Source organism: Muntiacus reevesi, chromosome 8 (assembly GCF_963930625.1).
Source record: "Muntiacus reevesi chromosome 8, mMunRee1.1, whole genome shotgun sequence".
In the NCBI taxonomy this organism is placed as follows: Eukaryota; Metazoa; Chordata; class Mammalia; order Artiodactyla; family Cervidae; genus Muntiacus; species Muntiacus reevesi.
The window spans coordinates 15,491,985-15,508,115 of NC_089256.1; the positions used below are offsets into that span (position 1 = coordinate 15,491,985).

General features: G+C 53.6%; 1 protein-coding gene across 1 annotated transcript in view; it reads left to right on the plus strand.

Moving 5' to 3' along the window:
* The window catches only part of RAB6B (RAB6B, member RAS oncogene family), a 53,457-nt gene extending 44,242 nt beyond the window's left edge, over positions 1-9,215 (plus strand). Inside the window, exons 3-8 of the mRNA XM_065943054.1 lie at positions 1,469-1,522; positions 1,720-1,825; positions 3,332-3,443; positions 4,375-4,468; positions 7,485-7,551; positions 9,053-9,215. Coding sequence (XP_065799126.1) covers positions 1,469-1,522; positions 1,720-1,825; positions 3,332-3,443; positions 4,375-4,468; positions 7,485-7,551; positions 9,053-9,117 — 498 coding nt within the window. The 3' untranslated portion in view covers positions 9,118-9,215. The remainder of the gene's footprint in view (positions 1-1,468; positions 1,523-1,719; positions 1,826-3,331; positions 3,444-4,374; positions 4,469-7,484; positions 7,552-9,052) is intronic.
* Positions 9,216-16,131: the final 6,916 nt, after the last annotated feature.

Genomic DNA, 16,131 nt, shown 5'->3' on the forward strand with positions numbered 1-16,131 from the left:
CTTTAACTTTCCTGGTCTCCAGAGTAGAGAACTGAGTTGTGTCTGAGGTGTTTGTTTAGCATGAATGTTGTAGGATTGTCTGATTCCCTGACACTCCCTGTCTTTGCACTAAGGCAAACTCCCAGGACGACGCAGCCACCTTAACTCCTTTATGAAATGGGAGGGAGTCGTGGATATAGACACACCTGCTTGCAGTCAGCTGGGGGCCTGCAGACCTAGGCTTTTCTAGTTCCTTGGGTTTCTTTAGTTGTGGTTTTTGTAGTCAGAAGTCTATTTTCCATTCAACTAAGCCTATTTTTTTTTTAACCTTATATTTCTTTAAAAGATACTTTAAATTCTGCTTTTAGAACTATTATATGATCATTGTAGAAAATGGAGACAAGTATAATGAAGGAAACAAAGAAAAATCACCCATAGTGTCAGCAGATGGGCACCGGCACTATTCAGGCCTTAGTGTGTGGTGCATCTAAGGAAGCAAGAAAAATGCTTGTATCTCTACTTCAGTTAATCAAGCTGATGTTTTGTAATCTGCTTCCTTTTAATGACCATTTCCTGAAATCCTTAAATATTTTTTAAGAACGTGATTTTTAATGAATGCCAAGCTTTCATCATTTGGACGAACCACGCTGCACTTCACCGGTGCCCCAACATTCAGGCTGTGTCTGAGTCTTCATTGTTATTAATTACGTGGCAGGGACCATTCCCCGTTGAGAGCATCTTAGCTCCTGTCACAAATACTGGGTGCTGGCGAGGCCCATAAAGGTTGGGTGGCCTGTTTCAGGTCTAGCTGGTCCGGCTACCTCCCCTGATGCCAGGAGAGTGGAAGCATAGGCGTGACATAGACAGTTGACTTCCAGTGTGTTGGTTTGGGTAGAAAAGAGCCAGTGGGGTTTCTCAGCAAGATGCTGCTGTGGGTGGTTGTGATGCTCCTGTGGAAAGCCAGCTTGCTCTCTGCCCCCACACCAGCAAGCTGCCCTGCTCCCATTCCACCCCCACTTGCCTGGGCGGCAGTGAGCCCCAGCCAGGCACCTGAAGTCCAGGTCTGAGGAGAGAGGCTTTTGCAGGGGAGGCTGGGAGGCAAGCAGGCTGGGGCAGGGAGACCACACAGCTCCTGCTCCTCCAGGCCCCCGCCTGAGTGCAGCAGGAGATCCAGTGGCCTTGTTCCCAAGCAAGCTTCCTCCCTTTTTCTCTTATCCTTTTTCCGAAGCACTTTTCTCTTCCTCTCCAAAGAGTGTGTCACTCTCTTAAAAAAACAACCTGTCCTCATCCTTATTTATCTCATTTCCTCTGAGAGGGACGAGAGGATTCACTGTTGAGTTGGGGTGTGGGACAGCAAAATAGAACCCACTCAAGGCTTGGCCTGGGCAACGAGCCCTTTTGCTGGCTGTGTCCCTGCCTGGATGACTCGGCTTTTGCCCCCCTGCCTGAGACCTTTCAGTTTTCACTGTTCCATCCTCTTCTCTAACAGGCAACCATTGGGATTGACTTCTTGTCAAAAACCATGTACTTGGAGGATCGTACGGTGAGTGCCTGACTGGGGACCTGGGAGGACGGGGAGGGCTCCCTGGGACCTATCACCTGGGGCCTGTCCTGGGCACCACTAAGAACCCATGGCTGCCCAGAGCAGGCAGTGCCAGCACCGCAGGACTTCCCCCCAGCCCCCCGCTCCCACCCTGAGGACCCCACTGTGCCCTGAACCTCCTGCCCACCCTGCGACAGGTGCGACTGCAGCTCTGGGACACAGCCGGCCAGGAGAGGTTCCGCAGCCTGATCCCCAGCTATATCCGGGACTCCACTGTGGCCGTGGTGGTGTATGACATCACAAGTGAGTATGGGGCCTGGGTACTGGGCGGGGAACAGCTCACGGGGCTCCAGGGCCCAGTGCGTGCCCAGCCAGGGTGCAGCATGAGTGTGTGTGTGTGTGTGTACATGCGTGTGTGCTTGTCCTCTGATTGCAGGAAGGCAGGTGCTCAGAGTAGACGGGGAGTTGCTTCTGAGCCTCCCCCATCCTCCTGCACCAGGCGCGGCGTACTGGACCAGGGTGGCCCTGTTCAGAGCAGGGGTCTGTGTGTGGAGCAGAGCAGATGCTCAGAAGGCTGGCCCTTCTCCTGCCCCTCAGCACTGTCCTGGGCCCTGGCTGCCAGAAAGACCCCTACAGAGCAATTTCATTGTATGGTGTGTGTGTACATGTGCAGGTGTGAAAAGATGCCGGTCCGTGGGCCAGCCTTGACCTGGCAGCCGTGGTTCTGTTAGCAGCACCCCAACTCCTTACAAGGCTCTCTGGGAGGGGAGGCCCAGTGGGCCCCTGGGGGCCATGGGTGGGCTGTTCATCTCACGCCCTGTGGCTATTCTGGCCAAATCGGCTGCTCTGGAGAGAGAGACACAGCCCTGAGGGAGACTTGTGGGGCTGGGGGTGAGGGGCTAGGACCCGTGCAGAGCCCCACTGCCCAGGCAGGTGTCATGGCACACACCTGGCAAGCCCTTGGGCTGCAGTCAAGCTTATGGTGGGAGGATGCCCCAGCCTGCTGCCTCTAGCCCTCCCCACCTCCTCCCCCCACCGTCTCCCTGACCGCAGGCTCCTTGCACACCTGAGAGCATGGAAGCGGGGCCCTGAGGAGGCCTGGGCCCCTGATGCTGAGCAGAAGATCAGCTGTGGGAAGCCCAGGTTCCCAGGACAGAGAGCTTCGCCTTCCCTTGGGCCTGCAGGCTGCTGAGTGGTGGGCATCACCCTGTGACTGTTCCTCTGGGAGCCTGTCTCAGCTTCTGACCGAGGAGGGGACTGCCCTGCAAAAACTGGCCTCTCCTGGCTTTTGTCTGCTCCTGGGCCCACTTCCCACTCCCCTTACTTGCAGGGCCTGAGGGTGCTGTCCGAAAACCCCTCTGAGCTCCTGTCCGTGGGAGGCCACTGTGCAGGGCCCTCTTGGACTCAGGGTTGCCATGGTCTCTCCCACACGCAGTGTCACACTGTTTGCAAGCTCGGCCAAGTCCACTGCACTCATACCTCACTCTGCTCTGAGCCTGCAAAGTCAGATCTGACTCTCAGATGGGCCGGAAAACCACTAGTCCATGGAGCAAATCATGACCCAGTGGCCTTCCAGGTGCCATGACCTCTCCCCAATGGGTGGCTCAGCAATGTGAGGGGTTTTGGGGGCCCGCAGTACAGTTCCACAAATACACCCAGGCATTCTCAGGAAGGTCCAGACTTGCTGGTCTGTGCTCCCACCTGCCCTGCCCAGGTGTCTGAGGGTGCACGTTCTCCCCCTCTGAACCCTTCCCCTCTCCCGCGGGGCCACCTCTCATGCCAAGCTTTATCCCTACTTTCTACCTCCAGATCTCAACTCCTTCCAGCAGACCTCTAAGTGGATTGATGATGTCAGGACGGAGAGGGGCAGCGATGTGATCATCATGCTGGTGGGCAACAAGACGGACCTGGCTGACAAGAGGTAGGTGCAGGGGGCTGTGGGCCACCCCCGCCCTCCTCTGCAACTACTTCTGGATGGGGTGTCCTGGGACTTGTAGGTGGTGAGCGCCCTATATGACCTGTCCCCCTGCATCTGGGAAGGGCCCTGAAGGCTTTGGAAGCACCCATGTGCCCAGCCAGTCCAGCAGTGCGTGATCTGGGCCTGGCCTCAGCGCAGTCATGGACACAGCAGCCCTCGGGCTCCCGCTGGCCCTGCCCCTGGGAAACACCTGTGCTAACGCTGGTGTGAGTGTGAAGGCCCTGGTCCCCAGGCGTGAACACACAGAGTTTCCTGGTCCAGCTCTATGTCTGAGTGTGACACTGTCCCTAAAGAGGCTGCCCTCTAGGAACGGGGCTCAACTCAGCACCCTTTCCTTATCTTATGGGGCAGATAAAGCAACCAGTCATGAACTGAGGGCCTCCTGAAATGCACTCTGACCGTTTAGGGAGTATTCTGAATGAGAAGCTGCTTTATGAAAATCTTGTCCTTGAAGTGAAGAAAACAGAGCTCAAAGTCCAGCTTTTTTGCAGTAGGTGACCTTGGGGCCATCCCTTTTGACCTCAATGCACTCATTTGGCAAATGGGGCTGGTGGTACCACCCAGAGAGGTGGTCTGTGGCTGGCGGAGTGTGACAGATGTTGGCTCTGGCGGTAGTGATCCTGGGAAAAGTGGGTAGGGGCCAGCAGCCCACCAGCCACAGGGCCAGCTCCCGGACTGGACAGTACTGCCAAGGAGTGGAGTGGGGATGCTGGCTTCCTGCTGTGCTCTGCACCTCCTGCGCCCTGAGGGAGCCCTGGGGTTCAGCCCTGGTCTCAGGCCAACTGAAGTGCCCTCATCATCTGAGGCCGCTCCCTCCACCCCGACTGGGGGCTCCTTCTCTCCTGAAAACTGGTCCCCCTCATCTCCCCTCCAGGCAGATAACCATAGAGGAGGGCGAACAGCGTGCCAAAGAACTGAGCGTCATGTTCATCGAGACCAGTGCGAAGACTGGCTACAACGTGAAGCAGGTGGGAGGTGCCGCCTTGGCCAGGGGCCCACACTGGGCTTCTGGCGCCAGGGGCTAGTGACCAGGGGGGGCAGCGTGGCCAGCCAGCCCACCCGATGGGGAGTGAGTCCCTCCAGAGCTCTACTGCTCAGCCTCAGGGTATCGGGGGCTATGGGATCAGCTGCACCCAGCAGCCAGCCCCACAGCCCCTGAGCTGCCATGGATGTCCAGCCCCCAGCTTCTAGGCAGCCGAGAAGCAGCACTTTCCTACCTGTTCCATCACTTTGGATGGGCATGCAGGAGAGGCCATCCACTCAGCATTTTGGGGTTCCTGCATTGTGCTTGGCAAGCACCTGGGGCTGTGTTGGGCCAGGTGGACTTGGGGAAAAGAGCCTGCCCTCCGTGCGGTTAGAGCTCACAGGAGGGGGGCCTGCAGAATCAGACTCCTCAGAGGAGCCGTAGAGGAGGTGGGGTTAGGGCTGAGCCTCAGAGCAAGAGACTTCTCACAGATGGCATTCAGCAGGTCAGTGGACTTGGGTGGAAACAACTGCACCTGTCTCTGCACCATCCCGATAGATCTTCAGCATTTTCTGCAGCCATGAGCATAGCAACAGGACTCCATGTGTTAGTAGCTCCCCTGGCTTTATTGGTGTCTTGAGTCTCTTGAACGTTTCCCCCCTCAGTATCTCAGGGGGTCCCCTGCTGGCTCTGGCTCTTTAACACGTTCCTGAGGAAGCACAGGTGTTGCTGTATCACGAGCCTGTATCTTTAAAGAGTTCAGAAATTTATTTCAGTACTAAATGGTTTCCTTTACATAATACTTGGACTTTCCTGGTGGCTCAGATGGTAAAGAATCTGCCTGCAATGCAGGAGACCCAGGTTCGATCCCTGGGTTGGGAAGATCCCCTGGAGAAGGGAATGGCTATCCACTCCAGTATTCTTGCCTGGAGAATTCTATGGACAGAGGACCATTCATTTCATATGCTTGAAAGGAGGCCATAGCCTTCACTAGCCTGCCAAAGGAGTTTTTGGTTCAAAAAAGGTGGCGTCCCCTGTCTTCAAGGAAAAGAGGACTTAGATAGCTGACAAGGAGGGGGCTTCCCGGGCGGGGGACTGCATGGGCACAGGTGGGGCTGGAGGGGCGCTGGGGCCTTGCTGGGGTCACTTCTGCCCTGCCACCCCCAGCAGTGTCCAAGAGCACTAGACAAGCTGCCATGCAGGGGCTGGCCACACGCAGTGAGGGTTTGAGGGTTTACCCCGCCTGGGTAGTGCTGTGCCAGTGGGAAGTGGCAGAGGAGCTGGAAGGGACAGAATGAGCTCCCAGATCCAGGGGATGCCCCCACCCCAGTTGGAGGGCCTCAGCGTTGCTCTGTTCACTCACAAGCCCTTGCCAGCCTCCTTTGGCATGAGGTGTCCTCTGGAGGACGGAGCTGCCCGTCCCTGGGGGCATACAGGAGACCCCAGGTTGTGGCTCTGTGTGGTCCTGATGGAAAGGCCTGGAGGGTGGGGAAGCAGAGGTCAGTGGTCCAGAGGGCAGGTGGCCTCTGCCCCCAGTGGACAGAGATGCTGTTGCCCCCTTTCCAGAACATTCTGGAAGCCAGGCAATGGTCTGAGCAAGAGTTGCGTATAGTCACTTCAATCCTGAGTGGTTCAGAGGAGTCTCCGTGCAGTGCAGGCTCCTGGACTCTGAACATGAGCATGTCTGCTCTCAGAGGCCCCCACGTGACCCTTAGAGCTGCTGTTTGACTGGCAACTTGGTCATTGGCAGAGGCTGTGACTGTTTTGACAGCCAGACAGGCGGAGTGGGGCTGCCTGGGGCATGGCCATGGAGGAAGGCTTGGGGAGTGACTGGACCTCGGCACCCCCTCCTGCCCGTCCTGCACCCTACCCACCAGCATCTTCCCCACTGGGGCCCTCACCCTCACCACCTTTGGTCCCGTCACCCAGCCTGGGTGCTCCCACGTGAATGGGCTCTGCCATGAGACCATGAAAGAGCCTCACCCTGTCTTCAGAGAGCTCAGACAGTGACGTTTTAAGCCCAGAGCTCACCTAGTTCCTGCAGTTGGTGTTTGTCAAGAGATGGGGAGAGCATTCAGAATCTTCTGGTGCCTTGTATTTCTGTCTTGTACTTACGGTCATCCACCTAGGTTCCATCCCCCTAGGTCCTGCCAGCGCCCCCCTGACACCCTGTCCACCCCTGCCCCAGTGAGCACATGCACGTGTGCGCAGACACACACCACACAGCTCTCCATGCACACTTACAAACACGCAGACACCCTGTCCACCCCTGCCCCAGTGAGCACGTGCACGTGTGCACAGACACACACCACACAGCTCTCCATGCACACTTACAAACACGCAGGCACAGAAACACCACATGTGCACATACACGTCACACACACGCATCCCCCCACATACTTACACACACAGATGCCGCACATCCATATCCACACTGCACACACTCCTCTACACACAGTATACGCAGTCACACTTGCCCACGCCCAAGCAGACCCTCAATATCACACTCACACTCCCATGTCCTTATTCCCTCTGAAAAGTCTCCTCAACTCTGACTGTGGCCCTGGCTCCTAGAAGCCAGCTGCCTCGATGCTGTGGACTCGCAAGGCTCCCTGAAGAGAGGGTCATTGTCAAAAGGGCAGGCTGAAAGCCACTTCCCCACTGGCCCCCAGGTGGGCAGTGGGACAGAAGCTTGTCTCCCAGGGCCTAGATCATTTTCTGCACTGGGGTGGATCCCTTGCCATCACCATGACCCACACTCAGCCCCTGAGACCCCGAGGCCAGCCTGCCTGGGTGAGAGGCCTACTGGGGCCCAATGCCATGAAGGGTGCTAGGGGGTGGGAGGGAGAAGTTAGGTGCAGTCCCTTCTGTCAAGGGTGCAGTCTCTGCTGTTCGGGATGCAGTCAGCGGGACAGGACAGAAGTAGAGCCTGAGGTCAGGGTGAGGAGAGGCAGAAGGTGGACATGCCAGGAGCAGGGGGGGAAGGATGGGGCTCATGCTGCATCTCCCCCTCTCCCTAGCTCTTCCGACGTGTGGCCTCGGCTCTGCCTGGAATGGAGAATGTCCAGGAGAAAAGCAAAGAAGGGAGTATCCTTTTCCTTTGACAAGTGAGTGAAAGATGCTGCAGAAGTCATTCGTTCATGGATTTATCACATGATATGTTAGAACAGTGGACAAACCCTTGCCTGGTCCCCAGGCCAGCCTTTCTGATGGGCAGCTGTGCTGTGGAGCCTCGTATGTACAGGAATGAGGGTGAACTCCAAGGTCTTCAAGACCTGTCCATCTTGAACCAAACAATCTTCCAAAACAGGGTCGGGGTGCCAGAGGGATGTGTGTGGAGTGACAGTGTGGGGCAAGGAGTGAGAAATAGTAACTGCCCTGCTTTCTAGAGAACACAGATTTGTGTTTCATGTGGACAAGTAGAATCTCCACTTCTCTACACTCAGACATGATCTCAGCATGGTTCAGCCTCCTGTACATGAGACAACTGCCTCCTCAGCCCAGCCCTGCACAGCCTGGGGCCTTCCCACTGCCCCGGGGACAGGGTCTGCACACCACTCACCCAGTCCACTCCAGACCTTGGGCCACACTCAGAGGCTGAAACCGAGGCTCAGAGAGGTGGTCTGATTTGCCCAGTGGAAAGGAAGTCAGTTGTCTCTTGTCTTGTTACTAGTTTATTTATACTTTGCCATGTTATAAAAAAATGTATGTTTATGTATATGTAATACTACATACACACAAAACAAGATAAAAATAAAGAATATTGAGGTTTAGGGGCCACAAAAAGAAAAAAAACAAGGAAAAGTCATGGACAAGGTCATACTCAGAATATATGCCATAGCCAGTGGCAAAAAAAGCGGTAAGGAGGGAAAGGGTAAGTTGTCTTTAGGGAAGCATGTTTTTTATCCTACTTGACTCCTGAAGCACCTCTCCCATCGCCCTTACATAGGGGCCACAAAACCTCCTTGGGACGTGGGCAACTGATCCCATAGCAGGACTGCTTCCATCCCAACTCTGGCGGTTCCTATTGGTGCTTCTCCAACCCACACTCCCCAGGGCATCCATGGAAAAGACTGTAGATGGGTTGTGGCTTCTCACAGCAGTCAAGCTCAGAGTCTAGGACCCCCTCTGACTGGAGCTTGAAGTGAGGGGGTCAAGGTTGCTGTGCCCCCCTGGGCAAGGCCCGGGTAGCCCTGTGATTGGCGAGGTGGGCTGTCCACCCAGCCGGCAGGCTCTCCACCTCCTGTGCACTTCAGGGTGCAGTTGACAGGGAACAAGGCCGAGGCTCCCCACCAGGAAGGCTTTTGAGAAAGGGTCTGTCAAGCCTGTGTTTATGTGGTGGTCCCACAGCCCCAGGACAAGCTTTGCTTCTGGTAGACAGAGTAAGGTCGTGAGGGATGTTCCGGGAAGAGGAGGAAGGGTGGGACCTGGCGACCCTGCATCCTACCCACCCAGGCTAAGCAAAGTGCGAGCCCCTGGGTGTTTGCGGAGGGACAGAGGGGCTGTGCAGGGCCGCTCATTGGGTACCGGGGCGGGAGTCAGGTGGGAGCTTCTCTGCGAGTCATCTTCCTTAGCCCGGCTCCTGCAGTGATTGACATCAAGCTGGACAAGCCCCAGGAGCCCCCGGCCAGCGAGGGCGGCTGCTCCTGCTAATGCAGCCTGACCCCGGCTTCCTTTGACACTACTCGCTTGTTGTGTTGCTTCCTATTGGTTAGCTTCCTAAGGGGGGTGGGAGATGAGCTTATCCAGATGGGAGGAGTTTTCTTTTCTCTCTGTCTCTAGGAGTCGGGTGGGTGGGGAGGGAGGCTGGGCATCAGGGATCACGTCACTCTTAACAGCTGTTACTTAAACAACTATTTTTTGGTTTGGTTGTAATATATTGTACTTTATTAAGATTGCCAAAAACTTAAAATTAAAAAAAAAATTTAAATCATGTGTATACAACTTTTTGCCAGATAAAAATGTAGTCATTTTTATTTGAAAGATGTGCTTTTTTTGTTTTTGTATATTTGTAAACTTACAGAGAACCTTTTCCACACACCTCCTCCTTCCTGTCCTCTTTTAATGGTTCATCACCTCTGCCCTCCTCCCACCCCCAGACCAATAAATTTAAACAATTAACTGGGCAATTTATTTAGGCTCCAATCCCCAGGCTGTCTGGCCCAGACCAACCAGGCCTCACCAAACAGGCCCTCCGTGGTTAAATCAAACACTGATGGAAGGAAACAGATTCTGAAGAGGCAGCTCTGACTCCATCCTTCTGTGGCCAGAGTAAGACATGAGCCACAGCCCCGGGCTGAAGTAAGGCCTGTGAAATGCAGGGAGCCCAGGCCAGGCCCACTGGAATCACTTCGGCTGAATCCCCTCCCTGAAAAGCCTCGAAGCGGGTGGAGGACACTTGCCACAGGCGACTGTCTGTGTTCTGTGGTCCACCCAGTGACTGGCAGAGCAAGAGGTCATGGGCAGGAAGGAAGGACGGGGTGCTGTTGGCAACTGTGAGCTGGGGCAAGGTGTGGTTTATCGACTGGGGGCACCATATGTAGTCATGAAAATGTTTTAACCAAGCCGTCCAACCATCAGCAAACGTGTCTGGTTTGAAGCTAAGGGAAGGGCAGAAGGAACCTCGCTGTGTGCCCCTGAAGCCCTCCTCCTTGGATGCCAGGGAAGCTGGAGCCTGTTCCACACAGTATTGGCCCGTCTGTGGTGGGGGAAGGGAGGGTCTGCAGAACTGCCACCAGGAAGATGCATGTTTGCCGATCCTTGGTTGCTACTACTGTTGAGTGCTGTTCTGGAAAAGCTGACTTCTTGACGTGTTTCTGTCTCCCTGGTGCAGGGCAGTTGACCTTTTTGTGCACAGACCTTTGCAGATATTGTAGCAGCACTCTGGTCACTTGAGGGTAAGGCTGAGGTGGGGTCCCCAGAAGGCTTTCCAGAGAGCCATCCTGGCCATTTTTGACTCATTTCTGAGAAGGACTTAGTCCTGAGGACCTACCTGTAAAATCTTTGGAAAGAACTCTCTTTCACTAAGTGATGCTGCCCACTTGACCAGCATTCCAAATAGATCAGACTCACCAACTCTGAGTCTGCACAAAGCCAGGCGGAGGGCAGCCACTCTGGCCAAAATCAGTGAACCCTGCCTGGCTCTTCCTCCAGGCCGCTGTTAGGCTTGTCATAGACGAGCTAAATGACTATCTGGCGTATGGTAGGGAGTAAATTCCACCATAAAGCAGGATCCCAACAAGTTATTATGTTGAATTTGGAACTTCTCAGAAACTAATCCAAAGTGGCAGCCACCAAGCGTAGCAGGGACCCGGCAGGACTCACTGATACTGTGTCCAGTGGGCCTGTCACACACTCAGCTAAGGAGACTGTGTGTCAGAGCTGATCTTTAGAGAGAAGTTTATCTTCAGGTGAAGAAAAGAGGAAGCAGAATTCCCACTGAGCTCCTCTTCCAGAAGGTAAAGACCAACGTACGAACGTAATTCCAGTGTCACATGTTGAGTTTTTATATGTGTGTACATAATTATATATAGAGATAGACTTGTGTATACACCTTCCACACACATTCTCACAAAGATACGTGTGCTCGATGTATATTCTTGTTTTTCCTGCTCTCAAGTTGGAACTTGCATTGTGATATCAGTTTTGGAAATCCAAAAGTACTGCAATGTGTTGAAATAAGAAATGCTTAATATTGTCCAAAAACTTGAGAATTGTCTTGCCATCAATAAAACAATGCATAGATGTGTTAACTAAAGGCAAAAACAGACCCTGGGAATATGCACACTGTTTCTGTCTGTACTTATTTGCACAAGTGTGCACGCCTATACGGGCCAGTACCCCCACCATGGCACACCCCCCAAGTGGTGCTTGTTGGAAGAGTGCTTACTTACCTCGTGAGAGTTCAGAGGAGTCCAGGAGACAGCACCAAGCCTGGCTGGCAGTGAGGGCCATTGCTTGTGGCCCCTAGGACAGCCCAATTTGCAGGGATCTCATTGGGTCTCAGTGAATGAATGGTGGATTTTTATTTTCTTGGTACTAAAGAGTACTTTTTCTTTAAAAATTTTTGTTAAAAAGATAGAAACTCAGTCCCCTTCTCATGTGTACACATATCCAGGGTACCATGTTTTTTTCCATCACAGCCTAGAATAATAGTAAGAGATGAAGTAGATACAGTGTGGCTTGATGTGGCCTCCATGAGCCCTCCTTTCCCAACACATACATGACATCCTCTCTCCTGAGCCCAGCTCTCCCAGCCCTGTAGGAGAGGGGGAGGTGGGGAGGGCAATTGCCTCCCCTTATCCTCCTATCCTCGTGGCGCCACATTGTTCTATGGGTGCCCTCCTCGGGCCTCATCTCCACCCCTCTTTCTGGGTCTGTCAGGGCAGCCAGACCTCCAGCACAGAAGGGCCTTGGCTCGTTGGCTCCCACTGGGGGCAGGTGCCATCACTGTCCTCTTGCTTATAGGTAGGATCTTGTCTGAGTTAAGGTTCAATAATGAAATGATCAGGTTCCCTTGAAGAGAATGTCATGAAATTCCTCAGCATTCCTGGTGAGAGTATCCCATCGTTGCTGGATCCAGGTGGGCTAGCACGAGGCAGAGAGGAAGGACCCTTTTAGGAAATGATTTCAGTTTAGCCAGTGGTTCAGTCTCTCTCCACAGAGCACACTTGACCTGGAAATAGAGCAGGCTCATCTTCTGTAGCCCTCTCTTTTACTTTGAGGAATCTCGAAAAAAAAATGCTGTCAGTAAAGCTCCTGTTTTGTGGACATCTGAAAAATCGAGCATATGGTGGAGAAAGCAGAAAGCGTGTTTATGAATGCAGACGTGCCAGAGTGAAGGGGTGGTCTCGGCATCTCGAGTGCTAGAGCTGCCGCCGTGTGGTCCAAGGTTAGCAAGCATGCTGACTCGGTCAGAGGCCTCCCTGCCATCACCGTCACCGCACTCTTCCTGTCAGCATCCTCAGTTGCTCTGGGATGGCTCAGGTCTGAGGAGCAATGGCCAGATCAGTTCGAGGGTTTCAGGCAGCAGAAACGAGGATTGGTATGGTGGTAGCCGAGAGTGTGGACACATCTTGAGTGGGATGTTGTCGTTTTCCTGGTGGTGGCAATGCTGGGAACCCCTGCCCTCAAGTACCAGGTGTGACAATAGTGGCACCGCTGGCTTCGGTGTCCTGCAGGCAGAGAAGCCTCATCTCTCCACGTGGCAGAAGGCAGGTGAGGGTGTCGGGATGTGAGAACAGGTAGCTGAGGGCCGTGAGGCAGGTCTGAGCCACACGAGGGGCAGCCGAGCTGAAGGGTCTGGGCACCAACCAGTGCGCACTAGTTTCCTAAAACTACCTCTCCCCCGAGAATGTGAGACATCGTCCCCTGGCTACAGCAGAGTGAGGCGGCAGGCTCACAACCCTTCCTGCAGGAAATGCAGGGAAACCAAGTCCGAGAAGGGTGACTTGCTTGTGATTACCCGGTAACCTGCAAGCAGTTAGAATCATGTTTTCACCCTTCATATGTCGCTGACGTGTGTGTAACAGATGTGACTGCACTGGCACGCAGAGCTACAGGGCACGTGTGCTCCTCAGACCATCTCTACTCTGGTGTGGACCTAAAAGTCGGTCCAGCGTATCTGAGTACCTTTCAGGCTCCTCCATTGCAAAGAAGGGCCAGCCCCCAAGTCCACTCTGATTGTCACAGCAGGGCACCCTTTGGATTTTTTTGTTTGAAATAAACTATTTCAGTGGTCCAAAACCTTGAGCTCTCAATGTGTAAACTCCCTGGACACCAGACAACCCCCTACCCCGCCCCTGCTGATGCTCATGGTAGGGTGTGGTTTATCCCTGCAGTGGGATGGGAAGCTTCCTTCTAGTGCGAAGCCTCCATAGGTGGACGGCCAGCGTGTATCACACGGTGTGTGTCACCTTCCTCCTCACCCGGCCCCAGGGAAGTGATTGGCCACGAGGAGCACAAAGGATGGCATTCCCATCTCACTGGCTCAGCAGGCTTAAATGGCCACATTGACTTTACATAAAACTGTGTAAAATGTGGAAGACTCAGCATGTTGATCAAACAATAAACTGTCCTAATTCTCAACACAAGGCCTCTTGTTTCTTGTTTCTAAGCGGTGTGGTCGTATATTGGTGGAGGGGGTGTGGAAAAAACAGATTTCTTCAAATGCATGCTCCATGAAGAAGACCCTCCTTCCTCATGTCTGGGTGGTGTGTTCATCACCTCCCTTTGCTTTTCCCTCCTGCTCCTCACTGGGCTCTCAACTCAGAAGGGGAAAGGGCAGGACACGCTGAGCTTCCATAATCTCCATTCTGCCTGAAGGCTGATGGAAAGGGAAACTCCAGGCAGAACTGAGACTCAGGGCTATGTGTTATCTCGTCATCCCTGCTCTCCACAGTGGCTGAGGGTTAGAAGGGTGGGTATAGGGGCTGGATCTCTAGTCCCATGATTTCTAGAAGTATTTAAAGGCAAGAATTTAAGATGAACCATAATCACCTTTCAGATGACATGAAGCTACCTCGTATGCCCTCGTCACCTCACACCAATTAGAGAACATCCCTGAGACGGCCCTTCAGGTCTCAGTCACCTCCAGACTAAAAGGGGCCCTGAAGGCCAGGGGACCAACCCAAAGAGAACACAAAGGCCAAGATCAGGCCCACAGCTGCCCTGGTCTGGGAATGCTGAGAATCCTGGGGCTGTAGGGAAAGCCAAGTTCACCAGGTCTTCTTTGTCAAGTTCTGCTTCACTGTCTTTCTCCTTTAAAGGTTCTAAAAGTTTCTGGAACACCCTCCAATCTGCCACCTCAAGGAAGTCATCTCTGATTAGGAGGGGTAGGCAGTTAAGATTCCCTGCCCACTGAGCCTAACTTTCCTGGGTGCCAGGTGTAAACTGTGAGGTGGAGGCGGTACCAGGCAAGTCAAGGGGCTGAGGCCTGAGATCCCAAGCGTACATGCCTGTATGAACCAGACCAAAGCCAGAGGAAAGCTGTTCCAGACAGCTTTTCCCCAAGACCGGTATTCAGGGCAATGTGACTACAGACAGGAAAGGGAGTGGGTCATCTCCCTGAGCATCATGCTTACACGCACAACATCCAGCAGATGAAGGAAGCATGCTGGGGCTTCCCAGACATGAGTGTGAAAACGGGAGTTGTGAATGTCCTACCTGCAGTGCCCTGCAAGCCATCAAGGCATGTTGCTTGAGGTGGTCTTCTCTATCACTGTAGCTGTGTTTTGGTCACCCAGTGACCAAGGGTGCAGAAAGGAGCTTGGATAATCCTATGATAACTCCCCCCCCCCCCTTTTTTTAAAGCATATGTCAGTTGAAACAAAAAGAGCTGAAGTCAAAAGAACACCAAGTGCCTCACACAGGACACGGCCAGAGGGGTGGGGTGGGGGTGGGGAACACTGGGATCCCAGGAAGCACTGAGGTCATGCTGGGGCTGCATGGGTGCTGGAGTCAGACAAGGAAGGGGGAAAGTGAGGATGGTACTGAGGCAGCTGACCTTGGGGCATGCAGCATGGTGGGAGGGGGGGCGGGGGGGGTTACAGACAGAGGTTGGTGCACCCAAGATGGAGCCCATGCTAATGAGAGGGGAAAGCAGGGGCTATTTCTTCACCTCAGACTGTGACTATATGCCCACAAAAGCACGAAGTGTGACACACTTAGAATTCCCAGATTTGGGCACAGTGCTTGGCATCTTCCAAATGCCATACATGGCTCATGTGAGTGGTCGACAGGTTAGGACTTCATAGTTGAAAAAGGAAGTGGAACTACTTTCCTGTGCAAAAGTCAGGTGAGGTAACCACCTTTCTTTAAGTACTCAAAGGGCTGAAATGGAAGAGGTAAGCATTGTAACTGCTGCTAATACACCTTTAGGTAAGAATGGGCATAAACCAATTGAAGCCTTGATTTCATTCTAAATTCAAACCTTAAGAAAAAAAAAAGCACAATATTCTGGCTGAAGTGCTCTCAAACCAACAGAACACAGCCAAGTGCCTTTTACACACAGTAGGGCCACCGGAATCTCAGGGGCACTGAGACAGAGAGCATGGGGAAGTCTAAGGGCAGACCCCAGGTACTCCCCAGCAGCAGCAGTTATTGCTGATCAGAAACTAACCTCCAGCAAACAGTCAGGCACCTGGCAGGAGAGGGGCTACCAAGGCCCCCATATGTTTGGAAAAGTGTTGAAAGAGCTGGAATGGACAGGCAGCCTCAGTCTGCAGGTATGCTCTGTACCCAGTGGAGACTCCATTCTGGCAGTGGGTGGTGTTTACCAGGGCAGTCGGTGCATGGGGCTTGTTCGCCACAGCTCCTCCACAATGGCACTGCATTGCAATCTGCACCTCCCCACTCGCAGAGCACAGGTTCTTTCACGCCAGGAGGCAACGGCCCAGGGAGCAGTCTCAGTGCCTCCCAATGCAGTGGCTCAGACACTGCCATGTTCCCATCTACGACACAGTCAGGCTGAGTCTGCTGGCCCTGTGACCTGACATCCCTCTTTCTGCTCTGGCCATACTTGGCTCCCAGCCCAAGAAGAAATGGGCCTACTTTGGCTGAATGGCTTCAGGGCCACAGGAAGATAATTTGACCTCCCATTGATAACCCAAGTTCCCAAGGATGAGTCACCATGGACCAGACCTACAACAATGGGATGACTGTGGCAGT